General features: G+C 43.2%; 2 protein-coding genes and 1 long non-coding RNA gene across 6 annotated transcripts in view; all 3 read left to right on the plus strand.

The window, feature by feature from the left end:
* LOC309532297 (uncharacterized protein) overlaps positions 1-19,261 on the plus strand; it is a 30,893-nt gene extending 11,632 nt beyond the window's left edge. The window contains exons 2-4 of the mRNA XM_082222535.1: positions 16,689-16,881; positions 17,648-17,811; positions 18,373-19,261. Coding sequence (XP_082078661.1) covers positions 16,863-16,881; positions 17,648-17,811; positions 18,373-18,936 — 747 coding nt within the window. The 5' untranslated portion in view covers positions 16,689-16,862 and the 3' untranslated portion in view covers positions 18,937-19,261. The remainder of the gene's footprint in view (positions 1-16,688; positions 16,882-17,647; positions 17,812-18,372) is intronic.
* Positions 1-25,954, plus strand: part of LOC309532317 — a 107,694-nt gene that overhangs the window by 40,730 nt on the left and 41,010 nt on the right. The gene's annotated exons all lie outside the window — the stretch shown is intronic.
* LOC309532282 (uncharacterized protein) overlaps positions 10,798-25,954 on the plus strand; it is a 46,066-nt gene continuing 30,909 nt past the window's right edge. For 3 of the 4 annotated variants that reach the window (XR_014219673.1, XR_014219674.1, XR_014219675.1), the window contains exon 1: positions 10,798-11,126. Coding sequence is in view for 1 of the 4 variants with exons in the window: in XM_082222506.1 (XP_082078632.1) it covers positions 24,034-24,052 (19 nt within the window). In the remaining 3 variants the exon portion in view is untranslated. Of the gene's footprint in view, positions 11,127-23,386; positions 24,053-25,954 lie in introns of those variants that run through there. The other variant, XM_082222506.1, reaches the window with a different exon arrangement.

The following is a 25,954-nucleotide window of genomic DNA, read 5'->3' on the forward strand; positions in this document are numbered from 1 at the left end:
CAACACTTTATGCCTGGCAATTGTTTTAAAGATTCAATAAACTTAGTAACAGTAATTTTAAATGGTTCACTCAGAAGATCTACCCGTTTGTTGTGCCCTGTTTGGGGTCTTCTCCCTCAGCCTCCCAAGTGTCCTGGGGGGGGGGGACTAGGCAGGGAAGTGTATTTATATATATATTTCTAAATGCCAATTTCTCCGTAGGAAAGAACTAAGTACTTGCTCAACTTTTGCCAGAAAAAGCAATGCAGCTTAACTCGTTTTAGTCTCCCCAGTGCAAGCTGCTTATGGCTGCAGTCCTCTGCACATTACCTTGGGAGTTAGTATTAACTGGATCAGGCTGCAAAGGCAGCCTATAAAACCAGATTTAATGTACTTTTAGCACTAAGCCCATCCATTGCAGAAATTAGATTTCTAAGCTGGGTCTCTGAAGATTTTTTTAAAATGAATTAAACCCAGAACCCACGATACGCCCCCGTGCAGTTACAAGCGATAGTGCCATGAGACTGTGTAGATTCAGGATTTGGTTGCGACGTCTGTCCGGGGCTGAATACTACGAGCATCTAACATCAACTGCTTGGGCTTGAAAGACCTACTGACTTCTTGGCAAGAGGAGTTTGCCTTCCCTTTATTTGCAGTGGTGTTACTCACATTCTTCCCTTCAAGTTTCTGCACCGCCTAACCTTAACGAAAATCTCTAAGCGGCTTACGAAAGCATGAACATTATCTATACAAGTCAAAGTGAAAAACATGCAAAATGCAATTATAGTCAAGCTAAAACCACCGATTAAAAGGCATAGCAACTTTTTGCAGGTAAGGGAAAGGAAACAAAGTTTATAGCAGGCGCCGAAAAGGGTGCAGTGAAGGCGCCTTCTTCATCTCAAAAGGCAGGGGGTTTCAGAGTGTACTTGCTGCATCTAGGCTTCTTGGGCAAAGCCTTTCAACATGCCTAAGTCTTGGCGCATCTCTGTCTGTAAAATGAAAGCCTCATAATAATACTTTTTAAAAAATAAACCACAGTTCTGTCTGGCTCTCTCGCTCCCCAACCCGTCTTCTCAATCCCCTTCTCTTCAACTGTGCGCACTAATTCTCCCAGTCTATGGGGCTATTTTCCAGTTTTGCTAAGGGGTGATGCTAAGGGAAGGGTGCGCTCCAGCCCATCTAGATTGGTCAAGCAGCACTTGAAAAATGAACTTGTGACTTCCGGAGGCGGCGCGAAACGAGTAATGGCGGTCCTCTTTGCGCAGCGAAGAGGGGCTCCGCAGAAAAGGGTCGTTCGCTACGGCAAAGCGACGACCCATTAAGTTAAACCACGAGCAGAGTGAGCTCGTGGCCGTGGGATCCGGCGGGCACCCAGAGCGACCCCCAAAACAAAGAAGGGACCCCGTAAGGGGCTCCGGAAGCGCGGAGGGGAAGCGGTGCTGTGGATTCATCGCTCTTTCTGCGGGAGTGAAGCCGCGCGGCTGTTACAGATGAGCGCCGACCTTTCTTCCTTTACATTGGATTACAAATTAACTACTCGTGAGTAAGATTTATTCGAGATTGGATTACAAATTCGTGAATTCGGCTGAAAGCGGGAGACGAGAAAAAGGAAGTCCGTCTCCCGGTGGTGCTTAGTGATCAAAGGCAAAGGAACTGACAAGCTGGAAGCAGTACAAAAGGGTTTTTAAATGAGAGACAGCATACGTCTGGAGAAGTTGGAAACTGAAGGGAAAGGCAAGTTATCTTTTTTTTTTCCTGCTAGTGTGTTTACTCTGTTTGGGGTTTTTCTCCTCCGCTAGACTTTTAAAAACTTTAAAGACTTGAAAACCCCTAGTCCCGGACTTGCAGTGGGCAAAAGGTTGTTTTGTGGATACACTTACAAAGCTGAAACAGATACTTAGAGGCATTACCGGTGGATACAATTAAGCAACTGTATTTTGCACCTTTTAAGAAACTATTGTGGCAAAATTGAGAGGGCTCTGCCAGAGGGAAAAGGTCTTCTCTAAAGACATTGGTTAATTTACTTAACTGTAGGAACTTTAATGGCGACTGAAACTTTGTTTCTTCTTTCATGAACTGAACAATACTCCCTCTAGTGGAGTTTGGGATTTACAATTTCCTGAGAACTGACTTTGTTTTGTCTCTCTGTGGTCTGGTTACTCACTCTGAGGCCTGTCTTTCCCATGGAACTTTTGACAGCTTGACCTTGAATCCAAAGACAGGTGTGGAATGAGTGTGGAATGAGTGGTAAACCAAAAACAAGAGCTGCGTCGAAAGCAGGGAAAGGCAAATTGGTACAAACAACTTTGGTTTCCCAGGCTCGCAGATTTTCAGTCCCTGCGGTTCTACAGGCTGTACCATCACCAACAACCCCAGCTGAAGAACCTGAACAATTAACAAGTGAAGATATGGCAGCTGGGGGATCTAACATTCTCCTAGAGGAAATGTTACAACAATTTGCAATTCTGAACAAAAAAGTGGATGATCAAACTGCAAAAATTGACTTAGCCACATCTTCAATTACCAAACTCTCTGAACAGGTGGCTAAGCATTCACAAGATATTGGAAATCTAAAGGACGTTGTATCTGAAAATCGAAAATTGGCCGAGGCTGCGAATGAAAAAGCAGAAGCAGCAACTAAAGAAGTGGAGGAATTGAAAGGAGAGGTAAGGCCGCTCCATAAACATATTACTGACCAGCAGGCCTATCTGTCTTTGGTGGAACTGCGAAACAGGGAAAATAATTTGAGATTACGCTCTATCCCAGAGATTGAGAAAGAGGACTTGATTGGCTTTTTAACAGCAGAATTTTCTAAATTCTGGGGTATAAACGAAGATACAGACTTTAAAATAACAACTGCATTCAGATTGGGAAGGGCTGCTGGGAAGGACAGACCTAGAGACTGTTTGATTATCTTAAGGACTAAGCAGGAGAGAGACAAGCTACTCGACCTACATTTTAACAAAGCACTTGAGATCCAGGACAGAAGAGCACAAATCTACAAGGATATTCCCAAACAATTACTGGATCTCAGATCTAACTACACTGACCTAGCTGGACTTTTGAGAGGTAACGGAATACCATACAGGTGGGAGTTCCCACAAGGCCTCTCATTCAAATACAAAGGAAAGAAGACAAAAATCAAAACGAAAGAGGACAGCCAGAAGTTCCTACACGACCACGGAGAAGACTTGCAGAAAGGAGTGGCAGCTATTTGGCCACCACCAGAGTCTGGAAAAGAGTTACCACCCTCGGATTTGGACAAAAAAGAAGACGCCCAACAAGAGTAACAACAGATTGATACAGGATGTCTCTGCAGCTGTATAGTTGGAACATTAATGGCGCGAATTCCCCAGAAAAACGCAAAAGGATCTTCCATATTCTAAAGAAAGAGAATTTGGACATAATTTGCTTGCAAGAAACTCATGTGACCAGGTCACACAGGAAGGTGTTAATAAATAAAAGATTAGGCCAAGAATTTATCTCATCAGATAGAGTCAAGAAGAGAGGCGTGGTGATCTACGCCAAGGAGAATCTATCACCAAAATTTTTGTTTAAAGATGAACAAGGAAGAATCCTGGCTATTGAAATTTCGACTCAAGGAGAGAAAGTTTTGATATTAGGAATCTATGCACCAAATGAGGGGAAATCAGAATTTTATAAGAAGCTGCATGAGACACTACTGGACTATCTGGACTATTCCAACATCATTATGATGGGAGATATGAATGGGGTCGTCTCTACTTTTATGGATAAGTCACAGAATCAGAATCTGACTAAAGATGGAAGACTACCAAAAACTTTCTTTGAACTAACTGACAATATGGACCTAATTGATTTATGGAGGACGAGAAACCCCCTAGGTAAAGAAGGAACTTTCTTTTCTGAGGCCCACCTGTCATGGACAAGAATCGACCAAATCTGGGCAACTAGAGGGCTGGCACCTAAGACTACAAAAATAGAAATCTGCCCAAAGACTTGCTCCGACCATAACGCTTTGAAAATGGAAATGAGATTTACTACTGCCGACTCCTTCAGATGGAAAATGAATGACAACCTGCTAAGAGATCAAGAGATTGTAAAGAAGGCCCAAAAAGCTTTAAAGGATTATTTTGAAATTAACTTGAATACCTCGGTGGAAAAAAGAATAATCTGGGACGCAAGCAAAGCTGTTATGAGAGGGTTTCTGATACAACAGAATACGATCAAGAAAAAACTTTGGAATAGTAAAAAAGATAAGATATTGGAGAAGATAAGAGATGGAGAGAAAAAATTAAGAGTGAATCCAAAATCAAAAGAGACTTTAAGAGAAATCAAATTTCACCAGTCACAATATGCGAAATTGATTAACCAAGAAGTGGAATGGAAAATCAAACAAATGAAACAAAGATCTTTTGAATCTGCGAACAAATGTGGGAAACTGCTTGCTTGGCAGTTGAAAAAGAGACAAAAATTAAATTATGTCACCAACTTAGAAGTTGAAGGGAAAAACATTCAGAAACCGGGAGAAATTAGAAAGTGTTTCCAGAAATATTTTAAAAAACTGTACACACAAGAATCCGAGGAAGCAACTGAGATAGAACAATTCTTGAAAGACAACGGCCTACCAAAATTATCTCAAGAGAAGAGATCAATCTTGAATTGTAAAATAACACAACAGGAAATCGAGGATGCCATTCAGAATATGCAACTAGGCAAATCTCCAGGCCCTGATGGACTCACCTCCAAGTACTACAGGATGTTAAAAGACTATTTGATACAACCATTAATGGAGGTTTGCAACCAGATTATGGGGGGAGGGAGGGCACCAGATACGTGGAAAGAAGCATTCATCACACTGATACCTAAAGTGGAAATTGAAAAGACTCAACTTAAGAACTACCGCCCCATCTCACTCCTAAACGTGGATTACAAAATATTTGCGGATGTTTTGGCTAACAGATTTAAAAAAGTACTAAATGAAGTAATCCATAAGGACCAAGCAGGCTTTCTCCCAGGTAGACATTTGTTTGATAATACCAGGAATATTATCGACATTCTGGAACTTTTACAAACAAATATTAACACTAAAGCAGTGTTAATTTTTATTGATGCGGAGAAGGCCTTTGACAACATTTCTTGGAAATTTATGAAGAAAAACTTGGAAGGGATGGGAGTGGGAAGGGGGTTTGAGAATGGAATAGAGGCAATCTATTCAGAACAAAAAGCTAAGTTGATAGTGAACAATGTGGTGACAGAAGAACTTCATATTGAAAAAGGAACACGCCAGGGGTGCCCCCTATCCCCTCTGTTGTTTATTTCAGTCCTGGAGGTTTTGCTGAATATGATAAGGGAGGATCGGCAGGTACAAGGAATACGGGTCGGAGCGAAACAATATAAACTGAAAGCATTTGCAGATGACTTGGTTTTAACATTACAGGAGCCAGAACCTAGTACAAAAAGAGTTTTGGAATTGATTCAGAAATTTGGTCGGGTGGCGGGTTTTAAGCTGAACAAACAAAAAACTAAGGTGTTAGGGAAAAACTTGACGGTTACTGAAACAGAGGGGTTTCAGAAGGAAACAGAACTAAACATTGTTAAAAAAGTGAAATATCTGGGGGTCAATCTGTCTTCTAAGAATTTGAATCTATTTAAAGATAACTATGAAAAATGTTGGTCAGAAGTCAAAAAAGATCTAGAAATTTGGTCAAGATTGAAATTATCCTTGTTAGGCCGAATTGCAGCTATAAAAATGAACGTTTTGCCAAAAATGTTGTTTTTGTTTCAAGCCTTGCAGGTCGTGGACAGAGTGGAATGTTTTGGAAAGTGGCAGAGGGATATTTCTAGGTTTGTCTGGCAGGGCAAAAAGCCCCGAATAAAGTTTAAAATACTAACTGATGCAAAGGAGAGAGGGGGGTTTGCCCTGCCAGACTTAAGGTTATATTATGAAGCTGCGGCCTTCTGCTGGATGAAAGATTGGATCTTATTGGAAAACACTGATGTCCTAGATCTGGAAGGCTTTAACAATTCGTTAGGTTGGCATGCGTATTTGTGGTATGACAAGGGGAAAACACATGGAATGTTCAAAAACCATATTGTCAGAAAAGCAATATATATGGTCTGGAAAAAATACAAAGACTTATTGGAAAGTAAAACTCCGAGGTGGATTTCACCAATAGAGGCCAAAGCTCGGAAAACATCCAATATGGAGGCATATTGGCCGAAATATTGGGAAATAATAGAAAACATTGGAGGTAATTGGAGGTTGCAGAGCTTTGAAAAATTAAAGGACAAGGTGCAAAATTGGCTACACTATGCCCAAATTAATGAGGTTTTTAAGCTAGATAAAAAAATAGGATTCCAGGTGGAAAAATCGAAACTTGAGACAGAGTTGTTAGAACCAAAGACCAAGGTATTATCGAGAATGTACAACTTGCTGCTTAAATGGAATACTCAGGATGAGACAGTTAAGTCAGCCATGATAAAATGGGCTCAAGACATTGGTTACAACATTATGTCTGAGGACTGGGAAAGGTTATGGACCACCGGTATGAAATTTACGGCATGTAATGCCTTGAAAGAAAACATTATGAAAATGGTATACAGGTGGTGCATGACCCCTGTCAAGCTCGCTAAGATATACCATTTGTCTGACAATAAATGTTGGAAATGCAAGGAGGCTGAAGGGACATTCTTTCACCTCTGGTGGACTTGTCCAAGATTGAAGGCCTTTTGGGAAATGATCTATAACGAGTTAAAAAAGGTGTTTAAGTACACCTTCCCCAAGAAACCAGAGGCCTTCCTTCTGGGCATTGTCGGCCAGAAGGTGTTAAAAAAGGATAGAACTTTTTTTATGTATGCTACAACAGCAGCAAGAATCCTTATCGCTAAGCATTGGAAGACCCAAGATCTGCCCACACTGGAGGATTGGCAGACGCAATTGATGAACTACATGGAACTGGCCGAGATGACTGCAAGGATCCGAGACTTGGGAGAAGAGGCAATGGAGGAGGACTGGAAAAAATTTAAAGACTATTTGCAAAAGTATTATAAGTTGTATGAAACATAAGACGCCGTATGATTTGGAACGTTAGCCCCAGCAATGAAATTTAATTATTTATGAAATTGATAACATTTATGAAAGAATCAAAGTTTAAATGGGTAAAAATGTTATATCTTTAGAGTAAATGGAGAATAAGAGATTTAAACTTAAATTGCAACTGAAAATATAAAGAAACACACGAAATAAGGGTATAATTTGCTGATAATTTTATTATCAAGAATGCATTATGTGGGAGATGTGGGGAAGTCCAATGGAAATTTGAAATAAGTTGTTGAAATGGTGGTGATTTTCTGTTCTTTTTTCCTTTTTTTCTTCTATTCTGCTTTTCCTTTTGTTCTTTCTGTAATTTGGAAAAAATGCAATAAAAATTATTATAAAAAAAAGAAAAATGAACTTGAAACCCGCTCCTCCCCAAAAGCCGCCTCCCCGTTGGAGCGCTTCTCTCCAAGGAAAACGCGCCGGCCAATTGGCAGCCAGGAGGGGCTATAAAGGTGCCGAACTCCAGAAACCTGGAGCGGGCCTTGAGGAGCAAGGGCATTTTTGGAAGCGAAAACCAGCTTTGTTGGAAGTTAGCGAGGCAGCTTTTTTACAAGATGAAAACTACCGGCCGAGGTAAGAAGAGAGGATTGTTAAGAAGATTTTTAGTTCACTTGTCTTTAAAAAATTGCTCAAATGATTGATATAAATTCAGGCTTTCATAAACGACGGTTTTTATAAATGAAGGGTGTTTCTGTTTCTGGGTCAGGATCAGGGTATAGGAAAGACCCATTTGTGGTAGCCGGGGAGGGATTACACAGGGGCTCAAATGTCTTCGGATGGAAACATTTCGCAGGATTGGTTTGCACATCTTTACTTGTAAGCATGAAGCATTTACTGCATTTTACTGCATGAAGCATTTACACACACACATTTCCGAATGTTAAATCCCTTTCACTTAAACGGGATTAAACTTCCCAATAAACGTGGTTGGGATCAGTTGAGACAAAGGATGGCAGGCGTAGAAATAAGAGTTAAATTCGTACGCTTCGGCTTTTCATCAAGCCTTGTTCCGAGCAACCGGAGGTTTATTTAAAGGCCACAAAGTGCGTGGAAATAAATGTCCTGTAAAAAGCGAAGGCTTTGCCCTTCTGCGCTCGGCCGGGTGGGTGGTCAGCGGGGCGGTTGAAAGAATTGCCACTGAAGGCGGGGGTCGTTTTACGCAGTGTAACCTCAGGCAGCGCCCGATTCTGGGGGCAAGTGCAGGCGATGCAGCCCCGAGCTTTCCATGTCGGGAGGAAGATCTGCAAGCGTCGCTTCTGTTTAAGCCGAGCGCTTCCTTCAGATCTGCCTCTTTGTCTTTTTCCAGGAGGAAGCCACCCCAAAGTCGGAGGAGATAGGAGAAAAAGGACCGTTTTCACTCCTGCCCAAATCGAGCTCCTAAAAAAGTCCTTTGAAGAGAACCAGTACCCCGGATACGAGACCAGGGAGGCGCTGGCGAGGTGCATCGGAATGGAAGAAGATCGTGTGCACGTAAGAATCGGGATGGTGGGGGCTCCCAAGACTTCCCTAAACCGCACATACTGGAACAATCTGAAACGCTCAGAATAATCCTTGCGTAGTCGAAGGCCTTAGTTCACCCGGGTGCCTCTCAGCTTATCGGGAAAGGAGCCTTGTTCAAGAGCTAACTTCCTCTTTCTTGGGATTTTTTTTTTGGGGGGGGAGGGTGTATCGTGGATGTAAAAGCTTTATAATTAACAGTAACTGGAGATTATGAACATGGGATATATGAATGTGGAGCTGAAGATAGTAGAAAAATGCTGCAGAGAACTAAAGAGAAACCCCCGAGGAATAAGCATAGTTTATTAAATGTAATTCTCTCTGTTGGATCAAAAAGACATATTCATGGTAACAATGTCTTCTATATTCACAGAACATAATGCCTATATGCCTTTCACACAACACAAAACAAGATAACGTAGGTTCTCCCACTGTCATACACTAATCTTTGCTTAGTTGTTGTACCTGAAAGTACATGAAAGTGAAATTATGACCTACCTGTTTGGAAATAATGGGCATTTGGTTCTCTCCTTTCTTCTGTTCAGATCTGGTTTCAAAACAGAAGGGCCAGAACACCAAAGAGGATTGGTTCCAGGGTAAGGATCGGGAACCATGCTGCAGCTCCTTATAGCCACAGTGAGAGAACCTGTCCAAGAAGCACCCTGGACAGCAGCCCAAGAAGCATTCCAGGAAGCAGCCAAAATATTCATATAGAACAGTTTTATCAGCCACACAACTATGGAGGAGCAGGGTTGTGGCAGCCACCTCTCCACAGCACGCAACCAGGAGAGCATCTCTCTGCCCCGCAAAAGCAGAGCTCCCCGGAATCGAACCCTGCTTATTACCAGCAAGCTGCTTTTTGTGGAACTGGGCTTTCTGAGACTTCCCAGGCGAGCAACTGCCCAGTTCCATATTACGGTGCGGAGATGGTGAGGCAGCCTCCACCATCAGCTGGGAACTTCTTCATGGCATCAAGCACTTACACTCCCTGGTCTGCAACGGGGAATTATTCAGATACAAATCCTGGACAAATGCAGAACGTTGATGGAAGTGCTTCGGGCTCTCAGTTTTTCTCTTTAAGTCAGGTTCCAGATTAGCATCCCAACTCCTTCCTTGCTATCCTGTACATATTTTCCAAGCTCCTTCTTTTAATGCATTTTAATGTATGACTTGGATGTTTTGAATAAAGTTTGTTCTTTTAATAGTTTGTCTGGAGTCTTGATTTAATTTTCCATTTACTGAAACATTCACTTTCCTGTCTGCAAGCATATAAACATGGGCTTAATTTTCCTATAGAAAAATGTCAGTTGTGCGGTACATGTGGTTCTAGAGATAAAAGGTCAGGTCTCCCCCCCCCCCGTTAATTCTCCCCACCCCAAGTTTTGTGCTCTACTGCCTTCGATGAAGCTTTATAGGAGGGTTGCCTGTGAACTAGAGGTAACACTGTATATGCCTGAGGGAAGATAGCCGCGCCCTGTGGTGGCGTCTGGGGAGCGGCTACGAGATAACTCTTAAGGCTTCCCTCCCGCCATTGTCTTCCCTTATTACGTTCCCGCAGCATCAGCGCTATAACGAACGTCTTGATGGGGCAACGGGGGGGGGTGTCCTTCCCGCTCCTCTTTCTGGTCCCAACGGCTGCCCCTCCCCACGCCTTCCCCTGCGGCGTCACACCGGCCGCCCTCCTCCTCCTTCTCCCTGCTCCTCCCCGCTTCTCCCCCCTCCCCTCGGTCTCCTTTTCGCTCCCTCTTCACACAATGACCCCCCACCCCACCCCGCAGGGGAGACCCACCCGTGAGGCGAGATAAGCGCATTAGCATGTCTGGCCTTTAAGGAAGGCTGCCCCCTCTCGCCTTCCATGCTGCTCCTTTCATTCCTTCATCCTTCTACTCCCCTGTGGCCCCTCCAGGCTCAGCGCGGGGGGGGGGCGGGCGGGGCGGCTGGGCTGCCCTAAATCCGCCTCTGCTTGGGAGCTGGATCTTCCTCCGCTTCCACTTCTACCCCACTCCAAATCTGCCTCTACAGCAGCCTCGGGGCAAAGAGGAGGCGCCACCGGTCTCTTCTCGCCTTTCTTCGCCATTTGATCCCCCAACAATCTCCATTCTTCCCGGGGGGGGGACAGTTTTGGGACTCGTCTCAGGGGACCAAATGACCCCCCTGCAGGAGTAAGTCTGGCCAAGGGGGCTGGGACGTCAGCTCAGGCAAATGCAACCCAGGGAGGATTTCACCCTGAAGCCTGTGCCCCCTTTTCATCTTTGCCTCCTTCTGAACCTGCCCTTGGGAATTCGGCTGGTGTTTCTCTCCCTCCTCCATAAGGAAATCCCTGAGGGCCCTCACACTTGCATTCCCTGGGCGGTTGCCAAATGCTGAGGGGTGAGCCCTCTGCACATGCCTGGGAGTAAACCATCTACCAGCGTCTCTTAGATTCCCTTAGGTGAGAGAAAGGGTTTCTAGAGTGATAGACTAGTAGGTGCCTCCCAGAACTCACTGGAGGAAGAGTAAATGGTGACCACCACAGCCCTGTCGAAAAGGAGGACACAGATATCATTCAATGGGTCTGTGATAATTTAAGGTAATATTGATCCTTACATTTGGAAGTATGGTTGATTCCCACCGCCCTCAATTTATTATTTTATCTGTTAGTAAACCACGTTGCAGTTTTTTGTTTTACAATCAAGTGGTGTATACATTTAATGAAATAAACAAATGGCCAAAGGCAACTTAAAAACAATTACTGTAATTTAAATAGAAATATAATACTTCTCACCGTATTTAGGTGACCTGAATGCCTGCTTAGTCTGCTGTCCAAATGCTGACTGTTGGTGGGTATTTGTTTGAAAACTGCAGCTAGACCATAAAGCCCTTCAAAGAATGCTGTGTCTGCTATGTCTCTGTTCCAGCACTCTTTTGTTTAATCAAATTTCCACTATACTTTTCTTCAACAAGGCTACACTTTCCGAAAAACAACCTACTCACAATGGGCTTCAAAACCACAAAGTTGCTGTCTAACAACCTGCAGATTGACACACTCACACATATTAATTAATTACAGATTCTTCTAAAGAGCACCCACATTGAAGTATGATTTCTGGTAAAATAACCTATGGTGAAAAAAATCTTTAGGCAATCTTAATGCATGGAAGCGCTATGGGTATTTAAAGATGGTTATTTGAAGCTTGCTCTTTTAAAATATACATTGAGCTTTTGAAGGAAATGTCAAGACACAACTCCAGTTTTTCTGATATCTGCAGGCATAACACATTGCCCACAGTCAAATTGGACTTATTTGAGTAATATAATAATTTTAATACTTGAAACGGAAATGAGATGAAGTGGGTGTCGATCAGGGAGAGAGAGCTTCATTGGCAGTAGCACCCCAGCTATGGAACAGCCTCCTCAGTGAGTCTTTCCTGGTGCCTTCTTTATCTTCTCTAAATCATCTAGTGAAGACCTTTTGGTTCACCCACATGGTTTAATTCTTTATTGAAGCTTGGGTGTTTTATACTCTCTGTGATGCCATCCATATAAGTTGCAAAAGATGTTTTTGGTTCTCTTTTATCTTTGGTTGATCATGATTTTTAATTATTATAAATCAAGACAGATCCATATAGTCAGGAATACGTCCCTCTCAATCCCTACCATTTCATTTACTTATGTTCTGGGATTTGGCGCCCAGAATCTTAAAATTCATTAGGAGATCTGCCCTTGATTCCAAGCTACTCTGTGTATAACATAGGCAAAATGACAGAATCTACATGCTAGAACAACTTTCGAGAGATAGGTAAATGTAATACAATAGATTATAGGCAAGATTAAAACAACTCCCAATTGGGCACCACCATCTTCCCACTCTGAGGGAAGATGGTGGTGCCCTATGGGGACCGGCTACGAGATAACTCTGAAGGGCTTCCCTCTCGGCATTGTCTTCCCCTATTACATTCCTGCAGCATCAGCGCTATAACCAACGTCTTACTGAGGTAACGGGGGTGTCCTTCCCGCTCCTCTTTCTCGTCCCAACGGCCGCCCATCCCCAACCCCTTCACATAATGACCCCCCACCCCGCAGGGGGGACCCACCCGTGAGGCGAGATAAGCGCATTAGCATGCCTGGCCTCTGAGGAAGGCTGCCCCCTCTCGCCTTCCCTTCTGCTCCTTACATTCCTTCATCCTACTCCCTTCTGGCCCCTCCAGGTTCAGCAGGGGGGGGGGAACGGCTGTGTTGCCCTAAATCCTCCTCTGCTTGGAAGTTTTCTCTCTCTTTTATATTTGGTTGATCATGATTTTTAATTATTATAAATCAAGACAGATCCATTTATTCAGAAATACGTCCCTCTCAATCCCTCCCATTTCATTTACTTATGTCCTGCTTTTCAAATGAACCTCACAAAGTGGTTTACATCAATATATCAAAACAATAAGCATACATGTAAAATGTAAGAAAACAGCAATGGCAAACTGCAAGGGGGGAAAGTTCAATGATTTTAGGATTGTAGCTTTTAAAAGTGTAGTTTAGTGGGAGAGATTTTTCTCTATCCCCTTTCTCCGTGCAATGCAAAATTTTATAAATTTCTTTCATGCCACGTCTTATCCAACTTTTCTCTAAACCAAAAAGTCCCCAATGCTCCAAGCTTTCCTCATTCTTCCATCCACTTGATCACTCTGCTTGCCCTTTTCTGAATTATCTGAACTGGAGATCTGCGATAACGCATCACCTGCTTGTATGCATAGGGTGGGATGGGGGTTGCAACTAATCCCTGTCCGGCTCCCCCCCCCCGTCCTAATTGCTTTCTAAATTGCTGTTTCCTTTGCATGGCAGTGGTGGGAAGAACGCTGGGGTTTTTTGCAGTAGATCACAAAGGATTGCTGACCTCACCTCCCCGTGCTTATAAATACAGTAACTGCAAAATAATCCCCCTCGCCATTATACTGCTGAGATGAAGAATTCTTGAGTTAACCAGGAACGGATTTACGTGTGGAAAGCCTGTGAGCTCCCATTAATTCTGATTCTCCATACAAGTTCCTGGGCTCATAATTCTTGTATTCTAAGTCTATGGCTTTTGTACTAAGCTCTTCCTTGCTGGATCCTAGGTTCTAGTTAAAGTGAGGGAAGCAAATCTCTTGCTGCATGGTGCCTGTGACTTCCAAACCCCTTATTGGGCAAATATTAGGTCTGATGGGTCAAAATAGCATGGTATTTACACCTCTTCCCCAGTGCCACAAATAGTTCTGAATCTCTACTCCCCTCCCCTCGTTTGCTGTTTTCAAACCCAACAACAGTTGACTATTACAGTTCTCCCAACATCAGTCCCAAGCAGTGACAGACCTACATTTTGGGGGTCCTGAACTTGAGCTGTTCTGGGGGCCCCTTCACAACTAAGCAATGAGTTCTGGGTAACAACTATTGTCTTCTTCAATAGGGTTGTTCCCTGACAGATTACCACATTAAAAAAAAAAAAGAATTTCTGCTCTGGGTTGTCACATGTGTCAAAGTCTCTGGTGTGAATATAAATGTTTAAGAATGTGGACTAAATTCAGGTCTGGCGCCCCTCTGGGATTTGGCGCCCAGAATCTTAAGATTCATTGGTTTCGTAGGAGATCTGCCCCTGATTCCAAGCTGCTCTCTGTTTAACATAGGCAAAATGCCAGAATCTAGATGCTAAAACAGCTCTGGAGAGATAGGTAAATGTAATACAATAGATAAAAGGCAAGATAAGAACAACTCCCAATTGAGATAAAAAAAAGCTAAGCTTGGAGGATAAAAGCTGCAATAAGAACAAGATCCAAAGCTGAAACTATATCTAAATGTCTTCACCAGACACATACAAAAACATTAAAGTGATGCCAGGCAAGGGGGGGGTACATTCATTATCAGGGGTGCCAGCTTGAATAAAATAGGGGGGTCCCAGGAAAGCCCCATCCCACATAATTTGTCACATGGAACGGCACATACACACCATTTGAATGACAATGCACATCAGTTCTCCCAACATCAGTTACAGTTATCCCAACATCAGTCCCAAGCAGTGACAGACCTACATTTTAGGGGCCCTATAGCTTGAGCTGTTCTGGGGGCCCCTTCACAACTAGCAATGAGTTCTGGGTAACCACTGCTGTCTTCTTCAACAGATCACCACATTTAAAAAATCAGATTTTGATTAGAATTTCTGTTCTGGGTTGTCTCACGTGTCAAAGACACTGCTGTGAATAAAAATGGTTATTCTTGTGAACTAAATCCCTCTGAGATTAGGTCCCAGAATCTTAAGATTCATTGGTTTCCAACGAGATCTGCCCCTGATTCCAAGCTGCTCTCTGTATAACATAGGCAAAATACCGGAATCTAGATGCTAGAACAGCTCTGGAGAGAGAGATAAATGTAATACAATAGATAAAAGGCAAGATTAAAACAACACCCATTTGAGATCAAAAAGCTAAGGTTGGAGGATAAAACATGCAATAAGGACAACTAGCTGCAACTAGATCTAAAAGTCTTCACCTGACACATACAAAACCATCAAAGTGATGCCAGGCACGCCTCTCTGGGAGTGGAAGGTGCGGGATTTATTTCCCCACATCCATCTCTCTGAATGAGGGAAAGAGTTGAGTGGTGGAGAACAGAGGGCATCATTACGCAGGAGAGACTGCTAAATCTTAGTGAAAGGAAAGGTACTAGGTGGTGTGTCATCTGGTGTGGATGAGGAAAGACTGCAGCGTTATCGGCTGCCCTGGGTGGAATCTACAAATAAAAAATACTCTGCAACTGCTTTTTTTATAAAAAAAAACATTTTGAAAAATATATTGAATTTCCCATAGCTCACCACAAAAAAAGAAGTGTGCATGCACACGAAAGCTCATACCAAGAACTAACTTAGTTGGTCTTAAAGGTGCTACTGGAAGGAATTTTTTTATTTTGACTATGGCAGACCAACACGGCTACCTATCTGTCACAAAAAATGTAGTTCTTACTCGAAAAAAAGTTTCCTTGCCGATTCTGAGTCGGCATACCTATGATTAGGGTTTATAGGTACACCTAGGGAGGGTCCCTTGTGTTAATTTTTGTTAGGCAAAAATAACAAAGAATGTACCAACAGGGAACCATTCTTGATTAACAAACTGCCAGGGACTGGGAACATTCATTGTATGAGCTGGAAGGTTTCAGAACGTTTTCAGTTCCTTTGAGGATCGGAGGCAACTATCTTGCCCCGGGTGTAGGGTGGAGCGGCAGGCTATTTGGGTGCCGCAAGTCCCTGAAAGGCAGAGGAATATGGCCACGTGAAAGTTGTGGGGATAGAAAGACAGAAAGAGAAATAGTTGAAGTGAAAAGAAAGGAAGCACCAGCAACGTATGAAGCAAGCCTAGGAAACGGAAAGTTCTCTTTCACTCAGAATGCAACCCAGTTGCAGTTACAAGGGATAGTGCCTTGAGACTGTGTAGATTCAGGATTTGGTTGCGACGTCTGTCCGGGGCTGAATACTCTGAGCATCTAACATCAACCGCTTGGGCTTGAAAGACCTACTGACTTCTTGGCAAGAGGAGTTTGCCTTCCCTTTATTTGCAGTGGTGTTACTCACATTCTTCCCTTAAAGTTTCTGCACCGCCTAACCTTAACGAAAACCTCTAAGCGGCTTACGAAAGCATGAACATTATCTATACAAGTCAAAGTGAAAAACATGCAAAATGCAATTATAGTCAAGCTAAAACCACCGATTAAAAGACATAGCAACTTTTTGCAGGTAAAGGAAAGGAAACAAAGTTTATAGCAGGCGCCGAAAAGGGTGCAGTGAAGGCGCCTTCTTCATCTCAAAAGGCAGGGGGTTTCAGAGTGTACTTGCTGCATGTAGGCTTCTTGGGCAAAGCCTTTCAACATGCCTAAGTCTTGGCGCATCTCTGTCTGTAAAATGAAAGCCTCATAATAATACTTTTTAAAAAATAAACCACAGTTCTATCTGGCTCTCTCGCTCCCCAACCCGTATTCTCAATTCCCTTCTCTTCAACTGTGGGCGCTAATTCTCCCCGCCTATAGGGCTATTTTCCAGTTTTGCTAAGGGGTGATGCCAAGGAAAGGGTGCGCTCCAGCCCATCTAGATTGGTCAAGCAGCGCTTGAAAAGTGAACTTGAAACTCGCTCCTCCCCAAAAGCCGCCTCCCCATTGGAGCGCTTCTCTCCAAGGAAAACGCGCCGGCCAATTGGCAGCCAGGAGGGGCTATAAAGGTGCCGAACTCCAGAAACCTGGAGCGAGCCTTGAGGAGAAAGGACACTTTGCAAGCGAAAAGCAGCTTTGTTGGAAGAGAGCGAGGCAGCGCTTTTGCAAGATGAAAACCACCAGCCGAGGTAAGAATAGAGGATTGTTAAGAAGATTTTTAGTTCACTTGTCTTTAAAAAAATTGCTCAAATGATTGATATAAATTCAGGGTTTCATAAACGACGGTTTTTATAAATGAAGGGTGTTTCTGTTTCTGGGTCAGGATCAGAATCAGGGTTTAGGGAAGGCTTTGAAAGACCCATTTGTGGTAGCCGGGGAGGGATTATACAGGGGCTCAAATGTCTTCGGTTGGAAACAGTTCGCAAGATTGGTTTGCACATCTTTACTTGTAAGCATGAAACATTTACTGCATTTTACTGCATGAAGCATTTACACACACACTTTCTGACTGTGAAATCCCTTTCGCTTAAACGGGATTAAATTTCCCAATAAACGTGGTTGGGATCAGTTGATACAAAGGATGGCAGGCATAGAAATAAGAGTTAAATTCTTACGCTTCGGCTTTTCATACAAGCCTTGTTCCGAGCAACCGGAGGTTTATTTAAAGGCCACAAAGTGCGTGGATTTCAATGTCAGGTACAAAAGCCTTTCTGTAAAAAGCGAAGGCTTTGCCCTTCTGCGCTCGGCCGGGTGGGTGGTCAGCGGGGCGGTTGAAAGAATTGCCACTGAAGGCGGGGGTCGTTTTACGCAGTGTAACCTCAGGCAGCGCCCGATTCTGGGGGCAAGTGCAGGCGATGCAGCCCGGAGCTTTCCATGTCGGGAGGAAGATCTGCAAGCGTCGCTTCTGTTTAAGCCGAGCGCTTCCTTCAGATCTGCCTCTTTGTCTTTTTCCAGGAGGAAGCCACCCCAAAGTCGGAGGAGATAGGAGAAAAAGGACCGTTTTCACTCCTGCCCAAATCGAGCTCCTAAAAAAGTCCTTTGAAGAGAACCAGTACCCCGGATACGAGACCAGGGAGGCGCTGGCGAGGTGCATCGGAATGGAAGAAGATCGTGTGCACGTAAGAATCGGGATGGTGGGGGCTCCCAAGACTTCCCTAAACCGCACATACTGGAACAATCTGAAACGCTCAGAATAATCCTGGCGTAGTCGAAGGCCTTAGTTCACCCGGGTGTCTCTCAGCTTATCGCGAAAGGCGCCTTGTTCAAGAGCTAACTTCCTCTTACTTGGGTTTTTTTTTTTGGGGGGGAGGGTGTATCGTGGATGTAAAAGCTTTATGATTAACAGTAACTGGAGATTATGAACATGGGATATATGAATGTGGAGCTGAAGAGAGTAGAAAAATGCTGCAGAGAACTAAAGAGAAACCCCCGAGGAATAAGCATAGTTTATTAAATGAAATTCTCTCTGTTGGATCAAAAAGACATATTCATGGTAACAATGTCTTCTATATTCACAGAACATAACGCCGATATGCCTTTCACACAACACAAAACAAGTTAACGTAGGTTCTCCCACTGTCATACACTAATCTTTGCTTAGTTGTTATACCTGAAAGTGAAATTATGACCTACCTGTTTGGAAATAATGGACATTTGGTTCTCTCCTTTCTTCTGTTCAGATCTGGTTTCAAAACAGAAGGGCCAGAACACCAAAGAGGATTGGTTCCAGGATAAGGATCGGGAACCAAGCTGCAGCTCCTTATAGCCGGAGTGAGAGAACCAGTTTAAGAAGCAGCCTGGACAGCAGCCCGAGAAGCAGTCCAGGAAACAGCCAAAATATTCACACGGAACAATATTATCAGCCACACAACTTTCATTATGCTGAAAGCTATGGAGGAGCAGGGTTGTGGCAGCCACCTCTCAACAACACGCAACCAGGAGAGTGTGCCCCGCAACAGCAGAGCTCCCTGGAATTGAACCCTGCTTATTACCAGCAAGCTGCTTTTTGTGGAACTGGGCTTTCTGAGACTTCCCAGGCGAGCAACTGCCCAGTTCCGTATTACGGTGCGGAGATGGTGAGGCAGCCTCCACCATCATCTGGGAACTTCTTCATGGCATCAAGCACTTCTACTCCCTGGTCTGCAACGGGGAATTATTCAGCTACAAATCCTGGACAAATGCAGAATGTTGATGGAAGTGCTTTGGACTCTCAATTTTTCTCTTTAAGTCAGGTTCCACATTAGCATCCCAACTCCTTCCTTGCTATCCTGTACATATTTTACAAGCGCTCTCTTTTAATGCCTTTTAATGTATGACTTTGATATTTTGAATAAAGTTTGTTCTTTTAATAGCTTGTCTGGAGTCTTCATTTAACTTTCCATTTACTGAAACATTCACTTTCCTGTGTGCAAGCTTAATTTTCCCATAGAAAAAAGTCAGTTGTGCGGTACATGTGGTTCTAGGGATAAAAGGTCAGGTCTACTAATGGCTGAATACTCCTGAGACACATTTTAATGCACCAATGGGCATTCTGTCCCTTTCCTTTCCTTTTTAAGTCTCTGTATCTGAGGCTAGGTAGGTGGCAATAAATGTGGGGGGAAGTTGGTATATTTTCTTTGTATGCAAAAGTATCTTTGTAGATCCTGCTATAAGTAGATTTAGTAACACTTTTCTGTGTTAATAAGTTTGGTTTCCATTCATGAGTCTTCCATTTTTTAAAAAACAGAACTTTGAGATGGGGATATAAGATTTAATTTATTTTCCTACCATGAGTGTGTAAAGTTGCTCTTCAAAGCTTTAAATACGTATAAGTTTAACTTATAAATGCCCATGTTGCAGGCTAAGGCACATACATCTATTAAAAACTTCTTGGGGGGATGTTTTGAACACTTTATTTCATTTTCTTGCTCTTAATCCCCCCCCCCCAGGTTTGTGCTCTACTGCCTTCAATGAAGCTTTATAAGAGGATTGCCTGTGAACTAGAGGTACCACTGTATATGCCTGAGGGACGATAACCGCGCCCTGTGGGGACCGGCTACGAGATAACTCTTAAGGGCTTCCCTCTCGGCATTGTCTTCCCCTTTTACATTCCCGCAGCATCAGCGCTATAACGAACGTCTTACTGGGGGTAACGGGGGTGTCCTTCCCCAACGGCCGCCCATCCCCCACTCCTTCACATAATGACCCCCCACCCCGCAGGGGGGACCCACCCGTGAGGCGAGATAAGCGCATTAGCATGCCTGGCCTCTGAGGAAGGCTGCCCCCTCTCGCCTTCCCTTCTGCTCCTTACATTCCTTCATCCTTCTGCTCCCCTGTGGCCCCTCCAGGCTCAGCGCGGGGGGGGGGGCGGGGGCTGTGTTGCCCTAAATCCTCCTCTGCTTGGAAGTTTTCTCTCTCTTTTATATTTGGTTGATCATGATTTTTAATTATTATAAATCAAGACAGATCCATTTATTCAGAAATACGTCCCTCTCAATCCCTCCCATTTCATTTACTTATGTACTGCTTTTGAAATGAGCCTCACAAAGTGGTTTACATCAATATATCAAAACAATAAGCATACATGTAAAATGTAAGAAAACAGCAAAGGCAAACTGCAAGGGGGAAAAGATCAATGATTTTAGGATTGTAGCTTTTAAAAGTGTAGTTTAGTGGGAGAGATTTTTCTCTATCCCCTTTCTCCGTGCAATGCAAAATTTTATAAATTTCTTTCATGCCACGTCTTATCCAACATTTCTCTAAACCAAAAAGTCCCCAATGCTCCAACCTTTCCTCATTGTTCCATCCCCTTGATCACTCTGCTTGCCCGTTTCTGAATTATCTGAACTGGAGATCTGCGATAACGCATCACCTGCTTGTATGCATAGGGTGGGATGGGGGGTGCAATTAATCCCTTTCCCGCTCCCCCCCCCGGTCCTAATTGCTCTCTAAATCGCTGTTTCCTTTGCATGGCAGTGGTGGGAAGAACGCTGGGTGTTTTGCAGTAGATCACAAAGGACTGCTGACCTCACCTCCCCGTGTTCATAAATACAGTAACCGCAAAATAATCCCCTCCCCCCTCTCCATTATACTGCTGAGATGAATAATACTTGAGTAAACCGGGAACGGATTTACGTGTGGAAAGCCTGTGAGCTCCCATTAATTCTGATTCTCAAAACAAGTTCCTGGGCTCATAATTCTTGTATTCTAAGTGTATGGCTTTCGTACTAAGCTCTTTATTGCTGGATCCTAGGTTCCAGTTAAAGGGAGGGAAGCAAATCTCTTGCTGCATGGTGCCTGCGACTTCCAAACCCCTTATTGGGCAAATATTAGTTCTGATGGGTAAAATAGCATGGGATTTACACCTCTTCCCCAGTGCCACAAATAGTTCTGAATCTCTACTCCCCTCCCATCCCCAAGTTTTCAAACCCAACAAGAGTTGACTATTACAGTTCTCCCAACACCAGTCCCAAGCAGTGACAGACCTACATTTTGGGGGTGCTGAACTTGAGCTGTTCTGGGGTCCCCTTCACAACTAGCAATGAGTTCTGGGTAACCACTGTTGTCGTCTTCAATGGGGTTGTTCCCTGACAGATCACCACATTTAAAAAATACGATTTAGATTAGAATTTCTGCTCTGGGTTGTCACATGTGTCAAAGTCTCTGGTGTGAATATAAATGTTTAAGAATGTGGACTAAATTCAGGTCTGGCGCCCCTCTGGGATTTGGCGCCCAGAATCTTAAGATTCATTGGTTTCGTAGGAGATCTGCCCCTGATTCCAAGCTGCTCTCTGTTTAACATAGGCAAAATGCCAGAATCTAGATGCTAGAACAGCTCTAGAGAGATAGGTAAATGTAATACAATAGATAAAAGGCAAGATAAGAACAACTCCCAATTGAAATTTAAAAAAAGCTAAGCTTGGAGGATAAAACCTGCAATAAGAACAAGATCCAAAGCTGAAACTATATCTAAATGTCTTCACCAGACACATACAAAAACATTAAAGTGATGCCAGGCAAGGGGGGGTACATTCATTATCAGGGGTGCCAGCTTGAATAAAATAGGGGGGGTCCCAGGAAAGCCCCATCCCACATAATTTGTCACATGGAACGGCACATACACACTATTTGAATGGCAATGCACATCAGTTCTCCCAACATCTGTTACAGTTATCCCAACATCAGTCCCAAGCAGTGACAGACCTACATTTTAGGGGCCCTGTAGCTTGAGCTGTTCTGGGGGCCCCTTCACAACTAGCAATGAGTTCTGGGTAACCACTGTTGTCTTCTTCAACAGATCACCAAATTTAAAAAAAAACAGATTTTGATTCGAATTTCTGTTCTGGGTTGTCTCACGTGTCAAAGACACTGCTGTGAATAAAAATGTTTATGCATGTGGACTAAATCCCTCTGAGATTAGGTCCCAGAATCTTAAGATTCATTGGTTTCCAAGGAGATCTGCCCCTGATTCAAAGCTGCTCTCTGTATAACATAGGCAAAATGCCGGAATCTAGATGCTAGAACAGCTCTGGAGAGAGAGATAAATGTAATACAATAGATAAAAGGCAAGATTAAAACAACACCCATTTGAGATCAAAAAGCTAAGGTTGGAGGATAAAACATACAATAAGGACAAGATACAAAACTGAAACTAAATCTAAAAGTCTTCTCCTGACACATAAAAAAACATCAAAGTGATGCCAGGCACGCCTCTCTGGGAGTGGAAGGTGCGGGATTTATTTCCCCACATCCACCTCTCTGAATGAGGGAAAGAGTTGAGTGGTGGAGAGCAGAGGGCATCATTACGCAGGAGAGACTGCTAAATCTTAGTGAAAGGAAACGTACTAGGTGGTGTGTCATCTGGTGTGGATGAGGAAAGACTGCAGCGTTATCGCCTGCCCTGGGTGGCATCTACACATAAAAAGCACTTTGCAAATCCTTTTTCTTTTTTTAAAAAAAACCATTTTAAAAATATATAGAATTTCCCATAGCTCACCACAAAAAATGTAGTTCTTACTCGAAAAAAAGTTTCTTTGCCGATTCTGAGTCAGCATACCTATGATTAGGGTTTATAGGTACACTTAGGGAGGGTCCCTTGTGTTAATTTTCTGAGGCAAAAATAACAAAGAATGTACCAACAGAGAACCATTCTTGATTAACAAACTGCCAGGGACTGGGAACATTCATTGCATGAGCTGGAAGGTTTCAGTACGTTTTCAGTTCCTTTGAGGATCGGAGGCAACTATCTTGCCCCGGGTGCAGGGTGGAGCGGCAGGCTATCTGGATGCCGCAAGTCCCTGAAAGGCAGAGGAATATGGCCACGTGAAAGTTGTGGGGATAGAAAGACAGAAAGAGAAATAGTGGAAGTGAAAAAGAAAAGAAGCACCAGCAACGTCTGAAGGAAGCCTAGGAAACGGAAAGTTCTCTTTCCCTCAGAATGCAACCCAGTTGCAGTTACAAGCGATAGTGCCTTGAGACTGTGTAGATTCAGGATTTGGTTGCGACGTCTGTCCGGGGCTGAATACTCTGAGCATCTAACATCAACCGCTTGGGCTTGAAAGACCTACTGACTTCTTGCCAAGAGGAGTTTGCCTTCCCTTTATTTGCAGTGGTGTTACTCACATTCTTCCCTTCATGTTTCTGCACCGCCTAACCTTAACGAAAACCTCTAAGCGGCTTACGAAAGCATGAACATTTTCTATACAAGTCAAAGTGAAAAACATGCAAAATACAATTACAGTCAAGCTAAAACCACCGATTAAAAGACATAGCAACTTTCTGCAGGTAAAGGAAAGGAAACAAAGTTTATAGCAGGCGCCGAAAAGGGTGCAGTGAAGGCGCCTTCTTCATCTCAAAAGGCAGGGGGTTTCAGAGTGTACTTGCTGCATCTAGGCTTCTTGGGCAAAGCCTTTCAACATGCCTAAGTCTTGGCGCATCTCTGTCTGTAAAATGAAAGCCTCATTACAATATTTTTTAAAAATAAACCACAGTTCTGTCTGGCTCTCTCGCTCCCCAACCCGTCTTCTCAATTCCCTTCTCTTCAACTGTGCGCACTAATTCTCCCCGCCTATAGGGCTATTTTCCAGTTTTGCTAAGGGGTGATGCCAAGGAAAGGGTGCGCTCCAGCCCATCTAGATTGGTCAAGCAGCGCTTGAAAAGTGAACTTGAAACTCGCTCCTCCCCAAAAGCCGCCTCCCCATTGGAGCGCTTCTCTCCAAGGAAAACGCGCCGGCCAATTGGCAGCCAGGAGGGGCTATAAAGGCGCCGAACTCCAGAAACCTGGAGCGGGCCTTGAGGAGAAAGGACACTCTGCAAGCGAAAACCAGCTTTGTTGGAAGAGAGCGAGGCAGCGCTTTTGCAAGATGAAAACTACCGGCCGAGGTAAGAAGAGAGGATTGTTAAGAAGATTTTTAGTTCACTTGTCTTTAAAAAATTGCTCAAATGATTGATATAAATTCAGGCTTTCATAAACGACTGTTTTTATAAATGAAGGGTGTTTCTGTTTCTGGGTCAGGATCGGGGTGTAGGGAAGGCTTTCAAAAACCTATTTGTGGTAGCCGGGGAGGGATTACACAGGGGCTCAAATGTCTTCGGTTGGAAACATTTCGCAAGATTGGTTTGTACATCTTTACTTGTAAGCATGAAGCATTTACTGCATTTTACTGCATGAAGCATTTACACACACACTTTCTGAATGTTAAATCCCTTTCACTTAAACGGGATTAAACTTCCCAATAAACGTGGTTGGGATCAGTTGATACAAAGGATGGCAGGCGTAGAAATAAGAGTTAAATTCGTACGCTTTGGCTTTTCATACAAGCCTTGTTCCGAGCAACCGGAGGTTTATTTAAAGGCCACAAAGTGCATGGATTTCAATGTCAGGTACAAAAGCCTTCAATGTCAGGTACAAAAGTTTAAAATACTAACTGATGCAAAGGAGAGAGGGGGGTTTGCCCTGCCAGACTTAAGGTTATATTATGAAGCTGCGGCCTTCTGCTGGATGAAAGATTGGATCTTATTGGAAAACACTGATGTCCTAGATCTGGAAGGCTTTAACAATTCGTTAGGTTGGCATGCGTATTTGTGGTATGACAAGGGGAAAACACATGGAATGTTCAAAAACCATATTGTCAGAAAAGCAATATATATGGTCTGGAAAAAATACAAAGACTTATTGGAAAGTAAAACTCCGAGGTGGATTTCACCAATAGAGGCCAAAGCTCGGAAAACATCCAATATGGAGGCATATTGGCCGAAATATTGGGAAATAATAGAAAACATTGGAGGTAATTGGAGGTTGCAGAGCTTTGAAAAATTAAAGGACAAGGTGCAAAATTGGCTACACTATGCCCAAATTAATGAGGTTTTTAAGCTAGATAAAAAAATAGGATTCCAGGTGGAAAAATCGAAACTTGAGACAGAGTTGTTAGAACCAAAGACCAAGGTATTATCGAGAATGTACAACTTGCTGCTTAAATGGAATACTCAGGATGAGACAGTTAAGTCAGCCATGATAAAATGGGCTCAAGACATTGGTTACAACATTATGTCTGAGGACTGGGAAAGGTTATGGACCACCGGTATGAAATTTACGGCATGTAATGCCTTGAAAGAAAACATTATGAAAATGGTATACAGGTGGTGCATGACCCCTGTCAAGCTCGCTAAGATATACCATTTGTCTGACAATAAATGTTGGAAATGCAAGGAGGCTGAAGGGACATTCTTTCACCTCTGGTGGACTTGTCCAAGATTGAAGGCCTTTTGGGAAATGATCTATAACGAGTTAAAAAAGGTGTTTAAGTACACCTTCCCCAAGAAACCAGAGGCCTTCCTTCTGGGCATTGTCGGCCAGAAGGTGTTAAAAAAGGATAGAACTTTTTTTATGTATGCTACAACAGCAGCAAGAATCCTTATCGCTAAGCATTGGAAGACCCAAGATCTGCCCACACTGGAGGATTGGCAGACGCAATTGATGAACTACATGGAACTGGCCGAGATGACTGCAAGGATCCGAGACTTGGGAGAAGAGGCAATGGAGGAGGACTGGAAAAAATTTAAAGACTATTTGCAAAAGTATTATAAGTTGTATGAAACATAAGACGCCGTATGATTTGGAACGTTAGCCCCAGCAATGAAATTTAATTATTTATGAAATTGATAACATTTATGAAAGAATCAAAGTTTAAATGGGTAAAAATGTTATATCTTTAGAGTAAATGGAGAATAAGAGATTTAAACTTAAATTGCAACTGAAAATATAAAGAAACACACGAAATAAGG

This window comes from Podarcis vaucheri (genome assembly GCF_965113315.1).
Source record: "Podarcis vaucheri genome assembly, chromosome: 5".
Taxonomy (NCBI): domain Eukaryota; kingdom Metazoa; phylum Chordata; class Lepidosauria; order Squamata; family Lacertidae; genus Podarcis; species Podarcis vaucheri.